Raw genomic sequence first — 20,025 nt, 5'->3', positions numbered from 1 at the left:
CAGAGACGTGAGTTCTTGGGCCCCTCCCGTCCGGCGTGGCCACAGGGGCCTCCTTCAACGCACACCACAGAGGAGGGGCGACTCCTGCTGAGAGCCGCGGTCTAAGGAGGTCAGCAAAATCAACAGAAACACAGGCCTCAGCCTTTCTTCAGCTCTTGTTTTTTAGTGAAATGTGTCAGGGGCACAGTGGTTGTGTGAGGACCCGATGGGACATCTAGACTTAAGTCTCAGGCTCTGGGGGAGGGGGAGTCAAGTAGATCATGGGTCCCCGGGGTGCAGTGAGGGTGGACCCCGAGCCAGCCACTCTCCCCCCAGGCGCGGGGCTCCCTCTTGTGTCACAGCACACCCAGCAAATCGAGGGGTCCACGATGACCTCGGGGCGCCAGGCAGGACCACTAGGCACCAACTCCGCCCAAACCGTAAAGATGAGTGTGCTGGGACCTTGTCCGCACAAACCTGCCCTCCCAGCCGTTCCAGTGAGGGGAGAGAACTCGGCGGGCATTTCAGATTTTGCCTCTTGGCTTGTTCATGTTTATTTCCGCAAGGACCCCCCCGCGTAACCCGTACCACTGGTAACGCTGGGACCAGTCCAAAGAGGGGGGGCCCGCAGCACTGCCAACAGCCCACAGCTCCTCTGGGGGAGACTGGGCAGGTGTCACACAACAGGTGTAACCTACACCCCCAAGCCAGGCAGGCTCTGCGCAAAAATGCCTTCGAGGCCCAGCTGGACCCTCGAGCCCAGTCAACTAGAGTGAGGAGAGCTGCTTCAGCAGCCCCAGGTCTCAAATGGGAAGCGAACAGCGCCCCCTAGTGTCCCGCGGCAGACCATCCCGTTTTGAAGCAATCACGTTAACAATTCTTACATTTTTATTTTTTCTCAACTTCTGGAACTAGACCAAGGTAAAGCCCCCCATGCCCCACAGTGACGCTCCAAGGATGGCTCAGGGCTGCTCTGGTGTGTGTAAAGGCTTGCGGTGTTGGGGCCCCAGCTGAGGAGGGGGTCGGGGGGCGCCGATCCAAGCCACCTGAGCCTCTCAGGGGCTCAGGGTCGGGGGAGGCTCCACTGCAGGCCGCTCTTTCTTTCTGTGTTGGAGCCCCAGGGCCCGGGCCACCAGCCTCCGGGCCACGGCTGTGTTTGTCTGTGGTCTCTCCTTTGCCAGACGCAGAAGCTCTAAAAGGAAAGCCCCACGGGGTGGGGACTTGAATTCAAGGCTATAGCCTCTCCTCCCAGCAACACAGCGGCCTCAGAGGCCATTAGAGCATGGCCAGATGCCGGTGAGGGGGCCACCTAGGGCTCCAGGCCCCCGGTGGGGTCCTGACTAATCCTGTCACCTCTCTGCGCCCTCCCTGCTTCTCTGCGGCGGCAGTGTTAATCCTGTCTACCCCCTGCTTTCTAGGGCCCTTTGAGAGAGAAAGCAAATCAGGATGGGACACCTGGAGCTCTTGGGTCAACAGACAGGATGTTTATTGTCCCCAAGAAGTCTGGGACAAAGACCACGTAATCCACAAGAATGTGGACCACCTCAGCAGGCTTCTCCCAGGCCAGTTTTGCCAGCCACTGCTTTGCAGCCATGGAAAACTGGCCTCTAAAGCCCCCCTCGTGCTTTCTGGAAGGAGGAGAGGAAAGGGGAGGAGATGTCATTTATACGACATCTTCTGGGTGCCCCTCACCGCTGTGGGCACGTGTGCCAGGCTTTCTTATTCACCCCAGTGCTTATCTCACAGATGTTAGGTGACTTGCTCAAGGCCAGCTTACGTAAGTGCCAGAGCCAGGATCACACCAAAAGCCAAGCTTTTTACCCTACAGCAAAACATGGCTTCCACGGCCGCACAGAAAGACCAAGCTTCCCCCTGAGCCACACCACAAGAGGTGTGAGCGGAGGGCAAGCCCGGGACACAGCAGCTGGCAGACAGTGCTGCTGATGGGCCCCCCTGGGGTGGGGAGGAGCACCCCCCTGGCCACTGCAGCCCAGGAGCCCTAAAGCAGAGAACTGAAGAGGGGAGGGAATCGGAGGGAAGGCCCCGCCCCGCCCAACCGAACACTCACACAGCCCTCCCACCCAGACCACCGGCTCCCTTACTTGGCCTCTGCAGGGCTTTCAGCTTGGACTGCTTGGTTCCCTGCGTCAGAGGCCGGATCTTGAGCATGGAGAAATCTCTGGTCAGGGCCTCAGCAGCTATGGAAAGACAACAGCTCTGGAGCCATGCCCTCTTCCTCCTGCTGAGGCCTCCACAGGACCCAGGAGCACGAGTGCCACCCCGAGGCCCACGCAGCTGCTTTGTACACCCATTCAGAGCTCAGGGACAGGGCTGCCCCATGAGCTTGCTTCGCGCCCAGAGCCCGCAGACCTACACGGGGCCACCCATGCTCTCAGGTGGAGAGCCCGCTCGGGGCCCAGCTTCCACGTTCCTGCCCCGGGCTGGTCGGGAGCCATGTGAGCCTACGGTTCTGACGTCAGGAGAGGCAGGCCCCCGCCTTCCAAAGCCCAGGAGCTTAAAACAAACGCCACCCTTCCCCCACTCAAGACCCTCCCAGGGCACGTGCCCTCACTGCCCCAAGCTGTGCCAGGCCTTGGAGCACTCAGGCCACTTAACAGACAGAGCAGGTCAGAGCTGGGAGGGGCTTTGGGTCCAAGCCACTGTACAGATGAGGAAACTGGGGCCAGGACGTGGCCTGCCTGTGCCAGGCAGCTTGGTGGAGCCCAGAAGGCAGCCATGGCCACGCCTAGCCCACTGTTCCTCCTTTCCGCGGACCAGAAAGCCTCTGGGCCTCCCCCTGCCCCCGCCTCTCTTTCAGTGGCTCCCTCCCTGGGGCTGAAGCCCCTACCTCGCCCCAGTCCTCTTGCTCCCTAGACACTGCCCCTCCTCCCTGAAACCCCAGGCTCTCCTGAGAACTGGGCCCACCCCGGCCATGGTCACTCCCAGCTCTGTGTTCAGAAGCTGTTGTTGTGAGAAGCCCAGCCAAGGGCGGCCGGGTACCAACTCTTTACAAATACACCCAAACTGAGCAGTGGCGTGGCAGGGGCAGCTCAGGAAAGTGGCCAAGACGGAGGATGGGCACCGTCCAGGGCTACAGCCAGGAGGCTGGCTGGCCTCCCCAGCTCTGACGCCAAGAGTCTTAGTAACCTGACCAGACACTGACATCCAGGGAACTCAGTTTCCCCATCTGTGAAATAGGGGTCACCTGACCTACTTCTTGGCGCTGTAATGAAAACGGAATGAGTCGCATCTGCTCAAACCGTATGAAATTGCCAGTATTTGAATGCTTTTGACCTATAAAAATGGCACCTTCAGGACTTCCCTGGTGGTTAAGAATCCGCCTGCCAATGCAGTGGACACGGGTTCGAGCCCTGGTCCGGGAAGACCCCCACATGCCGCGGAGCAACTAAGCCCGTGCGCCACAACTACTGAGCCCGCGCTCTAGAGCCCACGAGCCACAACTACTGAGCCTGCTCGCCACAACTACTGAGCCTGCTCGCCACAACCACTGAAGCCCACGCGCCTAGAGCCCATGCACCGCAACGAAGAGCAGCCTCCACTCACCGCAACTAGAGAAAGCCCGTGCACAGCAATGAAGACCCAACACAGCCAAAAATAAAATAAATAAAATAAATAAATTTATAAAAAAAAACATGTTGCCTTCATATGCTTTCATTTAGTATGTGGAAGTCCGTAGGGCTTGGCCCTACATACTCAGTAAAGGTCACCTGAATCTGAAACCTCTGAACTGAAGGCACGAAGATGAACAGGCGAGGCCGTGAGCTTCCTGGCCCGGCTCCTGCTCTGCCCCCCAGGACTTCTGGAGGGGCTGGGAGACACCCTGCCAGTCCACCGGCAGGGTAGCCTGCACCCTGACCTGCGGGATCCCCACCCAGGGAAACCTAGGCTCCCGCCCTCCCCAACGGCAATCAGAGGAGGGTCCCGCCTCACCTGAAGCCAGGCAGGGAAAGACCCCGAGCGCGTGCGTGTCGTCCACCCACTGGATCTTGAACCCCTTCTCTCTGCCGGGGAAGAGACAGTGATGAGACAAGCAAATGGGCAAAACCCCTCCTGCTACAGGAAGTCCCTGCTGCTCAGGAAAGCACCCCTGAGTCTGGGCCCCGTGGGAAGCCACAGCAGTCCCGAGGCCCACGGCTTCTCCCTGGCACTGCCACGCCGGCCAAGGAAACCACCAGTGGCCCCGGTCTGGCTCTGCCCTCAGGGGTGGAGAGCTGATGAGCCCCTCGAGCTGTCCACCAGCTCAGGCTTGGGGAGGGAAGCGGAGGCTGTTCGGGAAGCAGTCCCTTTCTTCGGGACCTGAAGAAAGGGATGTTTTTAAAGCCTAAGCAGGAAAAGAGAGGGAGGACTGGAAAAAAGAAAATGAGCATTTGGAAAAAGAAAAAGAAAAAAGGAGAAAAGAATGGATTTGGATCCAAGGAATCTGGGGAAACGAGAAATCTTTCTCTCACTATATCCCCATCTCCCATCTCCACCAGACCCTGCCCCAGGGCCGCTCAAGCCCCGTTCACCCCAGAAATAGTTCCTGCCTGGAAATGGCCCCATTCTGCTGACTGACCGACTAGAAATGGCCCCATTCTGCTGACTGACCGACTAGAAATGGCCCCATTCTGCTGACTGACCGATGGGTGACTGCTCGTGGAGCAGGGGAGGCAGGGGCCCCGCCGGGTCCTGGCCACCACGTGGGTGTGTGGGGTCCGGGACGGAGATCTGCTGCCCGGTGCCAGCAGGACCAGGTCTCGGGCCTCTGGAGAGTGTCTGCAACCGAAACCTCAGCTCTCCTCCTCCACCAAGTCACGGCCAGCAAGCCAACTGCCCAGGAGGGTGGAGCCCAGAGCAACCACATCCACTTTCTTCTTTTCTTTCTAGATCGATGGGCACCGGGGGAGGGGCAGGCAACTGTCCCCCACAACAAAGGGGTGTCCTAGCTCCTCTCTAGAAGTTGGGCACCCCATCCTCCCCACCTCCCCGAAGCCTCTCACTGGAATTCGGAAAAGGCTGCCAGCAGGTCCTCGGTCTTGAGCGCCGGCTCAAAGTCGTAGATCTCCACCACGTGGGCAAAATCCTTCTCTCCAGGCAGCTCCTCTGCGAAGGAGGACGTGTCCATGTGGATCTTCTCTACCTGAATCTCCTTCTCGGTCAGGTTGTCCGTTATCTGGGAGAGGTCAGACCCTTTAGCGAGGGGAGCTCTGACACACATGACTCCAAATGACTGCTCTCAAAATCACACGCTGAGAGTCCCGCAGGCTTCTGGGTAGATAGGGAGGTGAGCACCCTGGGTAGGGGTCTGGGAAAGACAGCAGGATGGCAGACTGGGCCAGAAGATGGAGAAGCATGAGTTTTAGGGGAGTCCCCACTGGGTGACTGGCACGGACACACATCAAGTTTCACAGAATCCCGAGAACCCTATTCTATAGGCCCACTTTACAGATGGGTAAACTAAGTCAAAGAATTAAGTAATTTTGCCCCAAGCTGCCATCAGTAAGTCACAGAGCTGGGCAGGCCCAGGATCTTTCCTTCTCTCATTAATGATGTGATAATAAGCAAGGCTTTCTGGCGTCCATCCTTCATATATAAAATAGTGATACAGGATGCCCGCCCTCCCAACTGACACTGCGGCCAGGCTCAGGGGCGGACACATGACACACAGTTCCAAGGGTACAAGATCTGTAAGACCAAGCTTCAGGCAGAAGAGTGATTTTCACGACCAACATCTGCAGTGCATTCTGAAGCATGTGCACGTCTATGTTTCCTTGGGCAGTGTGTATCATTACCTGCTATTTTTTCAGATGAGGAAACTGAGACTAAGAAAAGCCAAATGACTTGCCCACAGTTGAACAGCACCTACATGATTGAGCTGGGACCCAAATCCACACCTATGATCCCAGACCTTGAGCCTCCTGCCGTCTGCAGTGTCAGTCCTGACTCCTGTGGGCAAGGCCCTTGTGTCCCTCCCCGCACATCTCCTAAGGGACCCGTATCACCCAACACCCAGGCCTGCTCAGCCAGCACCCGCCCCCCACCCCTCCACACCATGACCCTCGGCCCCCATCCACCCTCGACTACACCCACCTCACTTCCGCCCTCCCTTTTCCGGGCTTAAGAGCCTCATCACCTCCTGCAGCAGCTCACTGTAATCGTCCTCCTCCTCGGAGCAGCTGCCCGGCGCCTCCTCTTCCACCTCATCCTCTTCCTTCTCTGCCGCCAGGCTCCTCTCCAGCTCACTCCCACTCCCGTCTTCCAAGTCTGGCTGCAGACCAGGCCCAGGCCGTGTGGCCGACTCCGACCTGTCTCCTGTCCCTGAGTGATCCTCTGGCCCTGGGGACTCAGTGGCCACTGGGTCTGGCAGTGACTCTTTCTCACTTTTGCTACGGCCTTTTTGGACCTCTGCTGCCTGAGTTGCCAACACGGGAAGTTCCTGATCGGAGGTGGGGTCCCCGGCACGGATATCATCGGGCTCTTCTGGGAGCCCGCCAGCTGGAGCACCTCCCTGAAGCCCTGGGGCCGGGAGGGGCGCCCATTCTTCTCGCCTGCGCAGCGCCCGGGGCACATACAAAGCCTGGTCCGGCTTGCGTCCACGATGCCACCGGCCGGCCCGCGCTCCTCGAGGACGAGCAGCCGCTCCCTGGCTTGAGGTGGACCTCGGACCTCGATACTTGCTAGGGTGGGAAGCAGGAGGGCGGCAGGGGCCAGAGAGCCCATCTGAACCGGGTAACCTGCAGCAGGAGCAGGCGGTGATCAGGGCGGAGTTTGGGCCCCAGGGAAAATGGTTTACTGGAGCGACCTGCCATTCAGGCACGAGGCTCTCAAGTCAGCCTTGGGCAAAAACCAAAGCCAAAATGACCCTCAAGAACACCTTAACAAGGCATCAGAGTGGAGGCTGGATGCCCTGAACAAGCCCAGAGCAGTCAGCTCTCCCTCCAGTGTTATAAACCGAATACGAGACCGCCAGGTCTTTGCTTACTCACAGGGTAAGGTGAGCACTAGCATTTAGGAACCGCGTTATTAAAAAAATATGTAACTTTAAAAGCTAGGATCACAGTCATCATGATAAGATCCTGCAAGATGCACGTGGAAACAGGTGAGTGAAGGCCCAGATGTACTCGCACGTTCCGTGGCCTCTGCGGGGCACGAGCTCACAGAGCAACGCTGGGCAGACACCTTCGCTGTTTAAACCACTCTCTCTCTCTCTCTTCTGGCCCAACGTGCATACGCTGAATTTGCTAAAGGAATTCCACAAACAATGCACATCTACCCCGCTGCTGGAGCAGAAAGCAGCACTGACTCTAAGCACCTGAGGCTGGAGACAGAGGTGGCGGCCTGGGGGCTCCCGGCCCTGGTTCCCTCTCAGACCCTGACCAGCTCACCCAACCAGCCCCCAACCCCCCGCCCCCCCCGCTCAAAGAACTGCTGAGGGCCCTCCAAGGCGGCAGGATACACACCTGATGTCCACGTGACAGATGACTGTCCTCCTCCTCCAGCCCTCCCCAACAGAGAAGCTGCTCAAAAGATCAAAATTCTCTGCTGTCCTGTGGATCAAGTACCGGAGGCGACTGGAGAGTGGGGGGAAGAGAAGGACCCTGGGGAGCAACGGGAAGGGGTGCTGAGCAGGGGCTCCAGATGCAGCCCCCAGGCCTGAGCCCCACCGAGTCCACTCCCAGTTTAACGGTGGCTTAAACACTAGGCTCCCTCTGCCACCTCGGGTCCCAGGCTGACTGCAAAGGACCTGCCAACAGAAGTTACAACAGGGAGCTACTGGCCCCACTCCCCTTCCAGTGCTGGGCCCCTTCGGTATTAGGTGATGCTCAGGGTTACACGTGAAAGGTGCAGCTGGCTTCAGACTATACTACAAAGCTACAGTAATCAAGACAATATTGATGTCTTGGCACAAAAACAGAAATATAAATCAATGGAACAGGATAGAAAGCCCAGAGATAAACCCACACACCTATGGTCAACTAATCTATGACAAAGGAGGCAAGGATATACAGTGGAGAAAAGACAGTCTCTTCAGTAAGTGGTGCTGGGAAAACTGGGCAGCTACACTTAAAAGAATGAAATTAGAACACTCCCTAACACCATACACAAAAATAAACTCAAAATGGATTAGAGACCTAAATGTAAGACCAGACACTATAAAACTCTTAGAGGAAAACATAGGAAGAACACTCTTTGACATAAATCACAGCAAGATCTTTTTTGACCCACCTCCTAGAGTAATGGAAATAAAAACAAAAATAAACAAATGGGACCTAATGAAACTTAAAAGCTTTTGCAAAGCAAAGGAAACTATAAACAAGACGAAAAGACAACCCTCAGAATGGGAGAAAATATTTGCAAACGAATCAACGGACAAAGGATTAATCTCCAAAATATACAAACAGCTCATGCAGCTCAATATTAAAAAAACAACCCAATCCAAAAATGGGCAGAAGACCTAAATAGACATTTCTCCAAAGAAGACATTCAGATGGCCAAGAAGCACATGAAAAGCTGCTCAACACCACTAATTATTAGAGAAATGCAAATCAAAACTACAGTGAGGTATCACCTCACACCAGTTAGAAAGGGCATCATCAGCAAATCTACAAACAACAAATGCTGAAGAGGTGTGGAGAAAGGGAACCCTGTTGCATTGTTGGTGGGAATGTAAATTGGTACAGCCACTATGGAGAACGGTATGGAGGGTCCTTAAAAAACTAAAAATAGAATTACCATATGACCCAGCAATCCCACTACTGGGCATATACCCAGAGAAAACCATAATTCAAAAACACACATGCACCCCAATGTTCATTGCAGCACCATTTACCAGGTCATGGAAGCAACCTAAATGCCCATCAGACGAATAGATAAAGAAGATGTGGTACATATATACAATGGAATATTACTCAGCCATAAAAAGGAATGAAATTGGGTCATTTGTAAGACATGGATGGATCTAGAGACTGTCATACAGAGTGAAGTAAGTCAGAAAGAGAAAAACAAATATCGTATATTAACATATATATGTGTAATCTAGAAAAATGGTACAGATGAACCAGTTTGCGAGGTAGAAATAAAGACACAGATGTAGAGAACGTACGGACACCAAGGGGGGAGGTGGGGGCGGGATACGAACTGGGAGATTGGGATTGACATATATACACTAATATGTATAAAATAGATAATTAAAAAATTTAAAAAAAGAAAGATGCAGCTGGGAGAGGCCTGAGAGCAGATTATTAAACCTAAAGGCCAAGGTCAGAGCCAGCTGCGAGCCCGTTACTTTGGATGCACCACTGGGCAAAGGGGCACAGGAGGCTCCGGGCGAACCCTGACCTTTTCAGCAGCCCAGGGCCCGACGCCACCATCACACCAGCTTACTTTGACAGCTGCTTCTGCAGCAGGAAGCGGTCCAGCTCCTCCTGGATGCGGTGCACGAAGTCATTCTCGGCTGAGGAGAGGAAGACGCCGTCCAAGCAGAGAAGGGCCAGGGTGACAGGTGGGAGAACCTGCGGGGCAACGGACACGGCCGCAGTCAGAGCGCATCCCGGGCCCACCCTCGACCAAGGCCAAGGTCTCTCCTCCGATCGGAGAGGAGCCAGGCTCCGAGGCGGGGAAGGGACGTGGCCAGGGTCGCCAGGCAGGGCAGTAGCGGGGCAGCGAGGGGTCTCCCGACCCCTGCTGCGCTCGCTTTCGCTGTCCCCGGGCTCGCGCGCCGCCGCCTCGGGCCTGCTCAGCCGGCGCTATCGACACTCCCCAGCCCGGAAGCGAGAGGCCCGGGGGGAGCGCGAGGCCGGCCGCGAGCCAGGAAGCGGGGCGACCCGCCCCCAGGCCCGCCCGCCGAACTCACCGCAGCCGCCCCGCGCGTCGCCGCCGCAGCTCTGAGGGTCCCCAGAAGCCTGCGCGCCCCGGAGCCAGAGAACCACCCGGGCCTCGGCGGAGGCGCAGCGCCACCATGCGGCCCGGAGGAGGCATGGCAGCAACGGCAGAGGCGTGTTCTTGATTGTTTTGCCCCTGAGAGCACACTGTCTCCTAGGATCAATTAAGTTTGGCAAATACTTTGAGGTGGCTCCTATATGCTAGGTCGTGGGGGTACCAGATTTTCCGGTTCATTGTTCCCCTCCCTAGGAACGTAAAAGAGGAATAAATAGGAAGTTTCTGGACACCAAGAATTTCATCACCCTTTGACCACCGCTGACCTTCCTTGACCCTTATTGATGGAACCTGCAAAGAGGTCTAACTCACACCAAAGGGTCACTGACAAGGTGTACTAGCCTTTGGGTAACAGGGCGGGGTAGACACTAGAATGGTGATTTGCAGACCATCAAATTATACTACCTTGCTACATCTAAAAATGACTAAAGCACCCACCTTAAATAGGGTTTGAAATTCTTCCCATCAGACAGTGTAGGATGGGCTATTATAATCTAGGAGACCAGGGTTGAAATCCTCCTCTTCCCTGAAAGGTGCTGAAATGTAAGCCTTCGATCATCCTGAGTCAAGCGGGCCCCTGAGTTAACAGCATTGAAGACCCAGGTTTTAGTACGGGGTGGGACAGTCTGAGTGGGCCCTGCAGTAGGCTATGGGCAAGGTCACAGGGAGAGTGTCCCTCAAAAGGCCAGGTAGGAAAAGCTGGGAACAGAAAAATGAAGAAAAATTAAGATGCATTTTGCTCTCTTGCAGTTTTTTCCAGAGTATTTCTTTAAAAAGATGGTGGTATTATATCACATTTACAAAAACTATCTTTCTGGATAGTTTTTCAAGAATAAAAAGGATCTTGGGCTTCCCTGGTGGCACAGTGGTTGAGAGTCTGCCTGCCGATGCAGGGGACATAGGTTCATGCCCTGGTCTGGGAAGATCCCACATACCGTGGAGTGGCTGGGCCCGTGAGCCATGGCTGCTGAGCCTGTGCGTCCGGAGCCTGTGCTCCGCAACGGGAGAGGCCTCAGCAGTGAGAGGCCCGCATACGGCAAAAAACAAAACGAAACAAAACAAATTCTTGAAAGGGAAAAGAGAGGATAAGGAAGAATTTTAGAATTTGTTAGAAAAATGTATAGTTAAACCCATATGCTAAAAATTTGAAGGTAATCACTGAAAGACTAGAAATATAATCTGTAGCTTTCAAATCATCACAGGAAAATAATAATAATATAAAAACTCTAACCAACATAAAGTACAAAGAAAAAGAGGTAAAGGATAGCAAAAGAAAAATTGTGTCTCTTTGCCTTAATAAAGATATAAAGCAAAAAAAGAAAAGGGAAAGAAGACAGGAAAAATGTATAATCTTTTTTTAAAGGACAATCCCATGATCCAGCCCAGCCCACCCTTACAAGTGAATTTGCAATAGATTGCAGATGATCTGTCCTAAGAGAACTGGGTGAAAATTAAGAATTTCTAATGAAAATCTAGACTCTTATTTGCTTAATTCTTTAAAATGTCTTTACATAATTTATTAGTCAATATTTGACTATGAGGATCTTGGTGTTTATTTTTAATCTAATGTGTATCAGCAAAACACTGCAGAGGGGCACAGACACAGAGAGGTACAGAGAAGCATGTGACGGTCTATCCAGATACGTGAAACAAAACAAAATACAAACTCTGCTTTACACATCTCTTAGGACATCCCACACAGTCGCCCACCGGCAAGAGAGGAGAGTTCCACCATGAACTCAGAAGGTCCCTTGGGTGGACCTGTCTGGAGGACAACAAGGCCTATATAAGGGTCTGAGAGCTAACACGTGTTGAATTGGCTTACTCTGTACCAGGCACCCTCTGTGCCCTTTGCATAATTTAACTCATTGCTCACAACGGTGCTATGTGGCGGTACAATTGTCATCCTCATTTTATAGATGAAGACATTAAAGTAGAGAGGTTAAGTGACTTGCCCAAGCTCATACAGCTAATAAATGGCAGAGCCAGTTCAACCTTTCCTCCCCTTCCGGAGCCCAGCTCAAAGACCCAAGTAGGGAGGAGGTCAGGCCACAGCAGGGCAGATGCCTGATTTGTGTTTGAGACTGAGGTTTATAAGACAATGGCTCAGCCACCTGGGGGAAGTGGCCCTGATTCCAGAGGAGGCAGTCTGGAGAACCCCACCTTCACGATGCCCTTCATTTATGCAGCTCTTGATACTTTCAAAACGCATTTACAAAGTTCCCATTTCTCTGCAACACCTCCCTTTGAGGCAGGCTAAACAGAAATAATTATTCCATTGGATCTTTCCTTACGTCTCACCTCCCTGCAGTGATGGAGCCAGAACTCAGACCTCTCGTCTCCTGCCTGCACTGGGTCACGCTGGTCCATCCCTGCACACACAGAAAGCCAGCCCACAGTTGTCCCCAGTGAGGGGGGTGGCTCCAAACACCCACCCACCGCAGTGACAGCAAATATGCATCTCTGCCCGTGGAACAACAGAAAAGCCAGACTGAAGACACATACGACTGTATTTTGTACAGAATGAGTAATTGCCTCTATAAACACATAAGAAGGAATCAAGTCCTAAGTAATTTATTAAAATAGCCAAAAAAGATAGGCGTTCCATCCCAAACTCTCCCTCCTCCCATTAGCCTAGCATAGCACAGTGGTCAACAGGGCAAGTATTGGGGTCAGACTATCCGTTCAAATACTGGTTTGATTACTTGTTAGCTGTGTGACTCTAAGCAAATTGGTTAACCATCTATCTGTTTTAGTTTCTTCATCTGTGAAATGGGGATAAGAGCTCTGGCCTCACTGAGGCCTCAAAGATGAATTAATCCAAAATGAGGTTAACCCACGTAAAGCACCTAGCACGGTATAAGGCTGGTGGAGATGGGACCCCCTGCATACAGGTGAGGCATTCTAGGAACTCCAGCTCCAAAAGAACCTCATCAAAGGCTCTCCTGGTCTCCTCTAGCCACGGACCCCAGGGTCCAGGGCCAGAAAATCACAGGTCCTGCTGCCGGCCTTAGGTGGTGACCTTTCTCTACCACCCAATACAATTTGTAGACAAAATCAGAAAGGGCCACTCCATCCTGTTTGCCCAACCCTTAATCTATGAGGGGAAGGGAGGATGTCACAATGTTAATCAAGTGACCGTGGGTCCTGGCTGAGCATGGGCCCCCGCTGTCCACACACAGCCTGGCTCCGAGGGCCCTCAGCCTTCTGCCACTATGACCACCATTGAGCAGGCTACTGCACAGGTGAAGCTGAGGCTCGGGGTGCATCTTTGAGCCCAGATAGGGAGCTCTGTACTGTTAGGCTGGGCTCTGCCCTACGCCAGCTGCTCCATTTGCCAGGGATGAAGGATAGGAAAACTGAAGTGTCACCTTCAGTCACCGCAATGGCCACCAAAGCAGCCCTGGGGGTCACATGCTGCAGGTAGTTGAAGGGGCTGGTCTGCTGAGGCACAAGTGCAGGATATAGGCGGTGGAGCACATGATGCCCAAGGCCAGTCAGATGTCACATAAGTCCCCAAAGGGCTAGTAGCCAGCTGCCTGGGCTGCCACTTTCCAAGGCATCACCAGCAGAGCCACCAGGAGGTCCAAGATGACCTTTTGTGCACGCTGGCGGCAAAAGTGCAACACGCCAGCACACACCAGGACGTTTCTCAGCAGCGTACAGGTGAGAAATCAGAGGAGCCCTGCACTGACGCCAACGCGTAGCGGGCCTGGCTCACCCCTGCTCTGCCCTCTGCTGGACTAGGGCCTTGGTCACCTCTAGTGCCGCCGTGAAGGCCTCCTGGCTGGGAGTTCTGGAGGCTTCCGAGCAGGGCCGAGATTTGGAACAAAGGCCAGGTCGTGAGGCCAGGACGGAGGCACCAGCCTTCTCCCTTAAAATCAACCAAATGCACCCCCGGCTTCCTGCGGGGTCCTTCTCCCTGCACTGAAGAGGTGCCCCTGGCAGGATCCCGCTGTTGGAGGAGGTCCTTGCACAGCGCAAAGAATAGGACGTCCTGGATTTTACCCGGTGAAGGGAGCAGGGAGGTCTTGATCCGTGGTTCCCGGACTCCTCCCAACGTCGAGGAAGACGCCAGTACGGGCCCAGTAAGGGCCCAGAGCCTGCGCCAGGGACCGACGTGGGGGCATGAAAGGCCTGGGCGCAAGAAACGGCTGGAGAGGGAAGCGTTATGTGGGACAGGCAGGGTCCGACCGGGGGCGCAAGGATCCGATAAGAGCGGACTTTCCGTCTTGCTCGGTCGCCTTCCCCCGAGGACCCGACTCCGGAGACTTTTCCGACGGGTTCCCCGCGCCTGGCATCCAGCGTTCGCAGCAAAACGAGACACGCGCCCCGCTCCAGAGCCCCGCGGCCGGGTACCCACACGCCCACTTCCTCTGGAGCGCGGGATTCGCTCGCACCTCCTTCCCCGGGGGTCCGGTGACCCAGAGCTGCGCTCCGCGCCTGCGTCGCAGAGTAAGCGCCAGTAGGGACGGGATCGGCTCTCCCAGAGGCCTAACCGCGCGCGCTCCAGGCCCCTCCGTGACCCCTCCCCGAGTCCCCGCCCCTTTCCCGCCTCCCCAAGTGCCCGCCCCCTACCAGCCTCACGGGCACCCCACCGAGTAGAGACTGGACAAGAGAGACTCTGAACATAACTCCGACTCTGGAAGCTTTTTTTCTAGAAGGATCACTTCTTCCCACCATGGCTCGTCGCTGGACTCTGGAGGACCAGAAGAAATGTTCTCTTGCTATAGCGGTGTTTTGAGACGACGGAGGGGCCTGGGGGAGCCTGACGCCAGAGAACCCCGTATGCAGTATCAGTGACAGAGAATCAGAACAGGGCGCTAAGGAATCTCACCTCTTCCCCATCATCCTCTCATTAATGCCCAGGACGATGCCTGCAGCTCGCTTCTAATCCTGGAAACTGGTAAAGACAGCTGAGATTTGGGTCCATTCTATAAAGGGCCCCACCCCCAGAAGCTCTAGTTGGTGCTCCTGGTAAACAAAAACAAAAACAAATTCGGTTCTGGTTTCTGGAAGTTTCTCTTCCAGTCCTCTCCTACAATCAAAGGGAATTATTCATATGAAACTTGCAGAAAAGCTGCAGTTTTCAAGAAACAACATGGTATGTGTGTGCGCTTCATAAATCTGTTAGAATGCTCAGAATCACAGCCAACTCTTGCCCTAATTGGGACTAGAGCAGAAAAAGAGGAAAGGAAAAGAAGAATGCAAAAATTAGATTCACCCAGCTAAAGCCTCTCTCCATCATTAAAAGGGGTTCTTTACCCAACTGCACTGTGTAGGGATGTGGGGAGTTTTCCCCACACCATCAAGCAATTCTTGGACACCTGCTGGGTGTCCTACAATTCAACTCCTTGCTAATAGTATCTACTGGGAGATAGCATCAGATCCCAGAGGTTAAGGGCTCAGTCCCACAAGAATAACCTCCCCTACCCAGCTTCAGATGGCAATCACAAGTCCAGGTTGTTACCTATACTTCTGACAGACTGGCTATAAGTCAGAGATTCCCACACCCCCTCTTTGGGTTCAATTAATTTGCTAGGGCAGCTCACAGAACTCAGAAAACCTGCTCTGGTTTATTACAAAAGGCTATTAAAGAATATGAATCAACAGCCAGATGGAGAGATACATAGGGTGAGGTCTCAAACAAAGGCGCTTCTATCCTTGTGGAATTTGGGGCCCCATGTGGTGGCATGTGAAGACATTTTGGTTACCCAACCTGGAAGCTCTCTGAACCTTTTTGGGATTTTATGGAGGCTTCATTACCTAGGCAGTATTGATTAGATCATTGGCCATTGCTGATGGAACTCAACCTCTAGCCCCTCTCCCTTCTCTGGGGGTTGGGGCAGGGGTGGGGGAGAATGAATGTTCCAACCTCTTATCACGTGGTTGGTGACCTCATTAACATAAACTCAGGTATGGCTGAAAGAAGTTTTTATAAACATCAAGACATCTTTTTTGTTCTCATCGCTTACGAAATTCCAAGGGTTTTAGGAGCTCTGTGCCAGAAACAGGGACAAAGACCACATATATATTTCTTATTATAAATCACAATCACAGTCATCCACTGGTAACCCTGGACAAATTATTTACCATTTCTAAGCCTCTGTTAACTCATTTGTGAAGTAACAGTACCTGGCTCATTGGGAAGATTAAATACATTCAAAGATCTTAGCACAGCCAGAGAGTCATGGAGATGCACTGTCCAGGGCGCCCTTCAAGGATTTGCTGCCCAGCTGCAGGGAGTGTGGTCAACAGCCTCCCAGCCAGCTGTCAGCTCCTTCTAGGCTGCCCCAACTGCAGAGAGCCACCAAGCTGAGGTCAGGCCCTTGCCAGGAGTATCTGATGACTGAGGGAGAAGGGTAGGGATGGATAAAGGCCTAGCTGTTTCTGCTTGATATGAGATATTCATGGACAATACTTGCTCTAGAATTTTCCACCAGTGTGACCAAGAGTTTAGGGGGCCTGCACTGTAGATTGACCTCTTCTCCCTAATTGTGCTTCTTCCCATTTTCCTTCACAGGTGGTGACCCTGATACCCCAAACTCTGTCTCCAGGCCTGCTTCTGAAGAGCCCAACCTGTAGTGTCCAGCAGACAGTAAGCACCCAATAAATGTTAGCCACTGTTCATTTTTTTTATTATTGCATTAAAATAGGAACCATAGTCCAAGATTGGGCATTCTCCTCCCAACCCATCCAACCCCTGCTCTACAAATTCCTAGTACTATACTAAACCTTCATTGTGCCAATACCTTGGAATTACCCTTTGCTATAGACTGAACGTTTGTGTCTTCCCCAGATTCATGTGTTGAAATCCTAACCCCCAATGTAATGGTATTAGGAGGTAAGGCCTTTGGGGGGCAGTAATCAGGCCGTTAGGGCGGAGCCCTCATGAATGGGATTAGCGCCCTTATAAAGGAGATGCCAGACAGCTCCCTTGCCCTCTTTCCATCATGTGAGAATATGAGAAGGGGGCCATTTGCAACCCAGAAGAGGGCTGGCCCTCACCAGAACCAGACCATGCTGGCACTCTGATATCCGACTTCCAGCCTCCAGAACTATAAGAAATAAATTGCAGTTGCTTGTAAGTCGCTCAGTCTATGGCATTTTGGTATAGCAGCCTGCACTGACTAAGACACCCTTCCTCTGACTTTAAGTTCCTGAAAGGCAGGGCCCCAAACTAAAGCTTCCTTCTTTCCTCCTCTGATTTGTTAGCTCACATGTAATAGGCACATCACTTGAGTTTGTGTTTTGTTTTTAAATTTTATTTATTTATTTATTTGGTTGCACCGGTCTTAGTTGCAGCAGGCGGGCTCCTTAGTTGCGGCTCACTGGCTCCTTAGTTGTGGCATGTGAACTCTCAGTTGCAGTATGCATGTGGGATCTAGTTCCCTGACCAGGGATCGAACTCAGGCCCCCTGCACTGGGAGCTAGGTGTCTTAACCACTGCACCACCAGGCAAGTCCCTTGAGTTTGTTAATTTTTAACTTTCCTGGGTCGAGAACTTCAGCATGGTATTTTTGTGTGGCTGAATTCTCTTCTAACATGTATAATCTAAATACATTTCTATTATCCTAGGCTAGCCCATTATTATCCTAGGCTAGCCCAATAAGCAGGCCTACACTCATTACATTGTGCAGAAGGATGGGAATCCACTAGCTGAGGTTTGATCTGCCCTGCAGTTCACAAAATGCTTTGGGGATCCCTTGGGGGTATCATGTCACCTAATCACAGCACTGGTTATCTCACAAGGGCCCTAAGTCTGGCTCCTTCAGGAAGTTCAAGGCAGCCCAGAGCTGCACATTTTTTCTGCACAGTTGATGTGCCTGCTATAAAATACCAGTCAAGAAAGATTACCATGGGCTTCCCTGGTAGCACAGTGGTTGGGAGTCTGCCTGCCGATGCAGGGGACACAGGTTCGTGCCCCGGTCCGGGAAGATCCCACATACCGTGGAGTGGCTGGGCCCGTGAGCCATGGCCGCTGAGCCTGCGCATCCGGAGCCTGTGTTCCGCAACGGGAGAGGCCACAGCAGTGAGAGGCCCGCGTACCGCAAAACAAAAAAGAAAGATTACCATTATGGTGCATATCAGCAAAGGAACAGTGTGAAGACTGTCCTGGTTTCCCTAAAAACTGGAAACTGGCCAGCCAGTTAGGAGGTGGTTTTCTACACACAGAAGTCTGTGCAATCACAGCTCTGACAGCCAGAGGAAGCTGAGCTGCCAGCTCAAAGCACTGACACGCCCGACTACCACCCACCCACCACCGACCACGGGAAGTAGTGTACTTTGGAGTTACACGGTTTCTGAGAGCCTGCCTTAAGAGGAGCCTGGTGTACTGAGAGACTACCAGCCCGGAAGACAGCAGTCCTAAGTTCCCCTGTGAACTACTCTGTGCCTTGGGCAAGTCACCAAAGCTTCCATGTCATCATCTGTGAAACGGAGGCTTTACCACCAGTTGCTGAGACTCCTTCCAGCTCTCATGCTTGGGTGTCTATTGTTTCTGTGCAGGAGGAGGAAAGCAACCACACTTTCCCCAAAGAGTAGCTGCAACTTGAGTAAAATGAAACGTTGGCGGAGAAAACAGTGAAATACTTCAAAAGACAAGAGAGTTGCCGAACTCCCCCGTCAACCCCAAAGCCAGGCTGCTTTTGGATTCCTGTGCGTCAGCAGCTCTGCCAGTGGCCTCGCCCCTCTGAACAGCTTTGGTAGCTCTCTCTCTTTTCCGATGGCCTTGATGACATTGCCAGCAGATTGAACCAGCATATCCTGACCTCTTCCCGGGGTCTGCTCAACCTTGGACACTCTCTCTGCCCTTTGGGCAGGCAGTGATCATCACAGCAGTTTCACCCTTCCTGGGCCCTCTCATAACAGGGTGCCCGACCTCGGAGCCCATGCAGCCGCAGGGCTCTGGCTAAGAGCCGCTTTCTGGGAGGCCCAGCAGACTCTGAGGCTGAGCCCGTTCCCTTCCTCCCACCCCCACCTGCCCTCCGCACACCACATTCATGTCCCCAGCGGGCAGGGACTGGGGACTCTCCAGCCACCTTTCCAGGCGTGGCTTTGCTGTGGCACTGCCCTGACTCCTGTCACGGGGCAGCAAGGATTCAAGAGAAGGGAGAAGCAGACTGCTCAGAAGGACCCTAAGACCATCAGAATTTCCGGATCACCCTGTCTGTCTGCGTCTCTTTATGAATGAGAAACAAGAGGCCCCGTGTTTCCAAAGCCACCAGTTAGTGGCGGAGTTGAGAACTGGAACCAGGTTTCCTGATCCACATCAGGACCAGTCCCTACCTGATGAGCTACACTTTCTCTCCCTACTTGATCTCAGTGGAATTAAGGATATATGATATTCTAAAACTTGTAGATTGCTTGACAAGATTTAAAAACCCCAAGGGAATATTCAAGGGGAATGAGAGCTTGGCCGTCGTCTCTTCAATGAAGCCCTCCCTGAGCCCTTAACTTGAAATAGTTGTTCCCTGAATGCCCTTGCTGTGTATCTGGACCCCATAGGGAACTTCACTCCCAATAGGACAGCATCTGAACCTGATTCATCTGGGCCTGATCTCTCTGCACATAGAAGAAAACTCACCAGCTCCCTTATTAAACCGAGTCAACTCCTTCAAGAGGAGAGAATCCTGAGGCCAGACCCAGGCCCCCCACGGGAATCCAATGCCGAAAATGCAGCTACCACCAGACGGCGGCTTGTCTTCACTCTGATCCAAGCCCTGGATCAACCTCTTAATTTCCTGTTGCACAGCAAAGAACCAGGACGAAACATTGGAGCAAGGACTCCTTATCAGCTCAGGTCAGCGAGAGAAAGAGTAACAAGAGAGCAGATAAGAGGCTCCAAGTCCAGGCACTTACACTTTGGGGGGCGGAGAGGGTTCCCTACTACATCTCCCCTCCCCCTGCCGCCCCCCCCCCCACCGCCGGCCTATCTTCACTCTGTTCTGTTCAAACCGTCTCTGCCCTTGGCTCCTCCAGTTGCCTTTTCCTGGTTGGTTCACCTGCTAACGTACCAAGTGCTGCAGCAGATCTTCTAGCCTGTTCTAGCTCTGCTCGCAGTCTCAAAACCTGTCTCCCGCCGTGGACGGCAAACCCCACGCATGTAAC

General features: G+C 53.2%; 1 protein-coding gene across 1 annotated transcript; it reads right to left on the bottom strand.

Moving 5' to 3' along the window:
- Positions 1-849: 849 nt before the first annotated feature.
- Positions 850-10,095, bottom strand: R3HCC1 (R3H domain and coiled-coil containing 1; the record flags this gene model as incomplete). The annotated part of the gene is made up of 9 exons (XM_082626676.1): positions 850-1,171; positions 2,082-2,177; positions 3,931-4,001; positions 4,980-5,152; positions 6,113-6,713; positions 7,440-7,577; positions 9,364-9,491; positions 9,833-9,914; positions 10,079-10,095. 9 exons carry the CDS (start codon positions 10,093-10,095, stop codon positions 1,035-1,037), a joined length of 1,443 nt encoding a protein of 480 aa, XP_082482802.1. The 3' UTR covers positions 850-1,034.
- Between the last annotated feature and the right edge of the window lie 9,930 nt (positions 10,096-20,025).

The sequence above is a fragment of the Mesoplodon mirus genome (genome assembly GCF_964341445.2).
Source record: "Mesoplodon mirus genome assembly, chromosome: 1".
In the NCBI taxonomy this organism is placed as follows: domain Eukaryota; kingdom Metazoa; phylum Chordata; class Mammalia; order Artiodactyla; family Ziphiidae; genus Mesoplodon; species Mesoplodon mirus.
The sequence above is the reverse complement of the archived record's forward strand: the minus strand, read 5'-3'. Positions and strand labels throughout refer to the sequence as shown.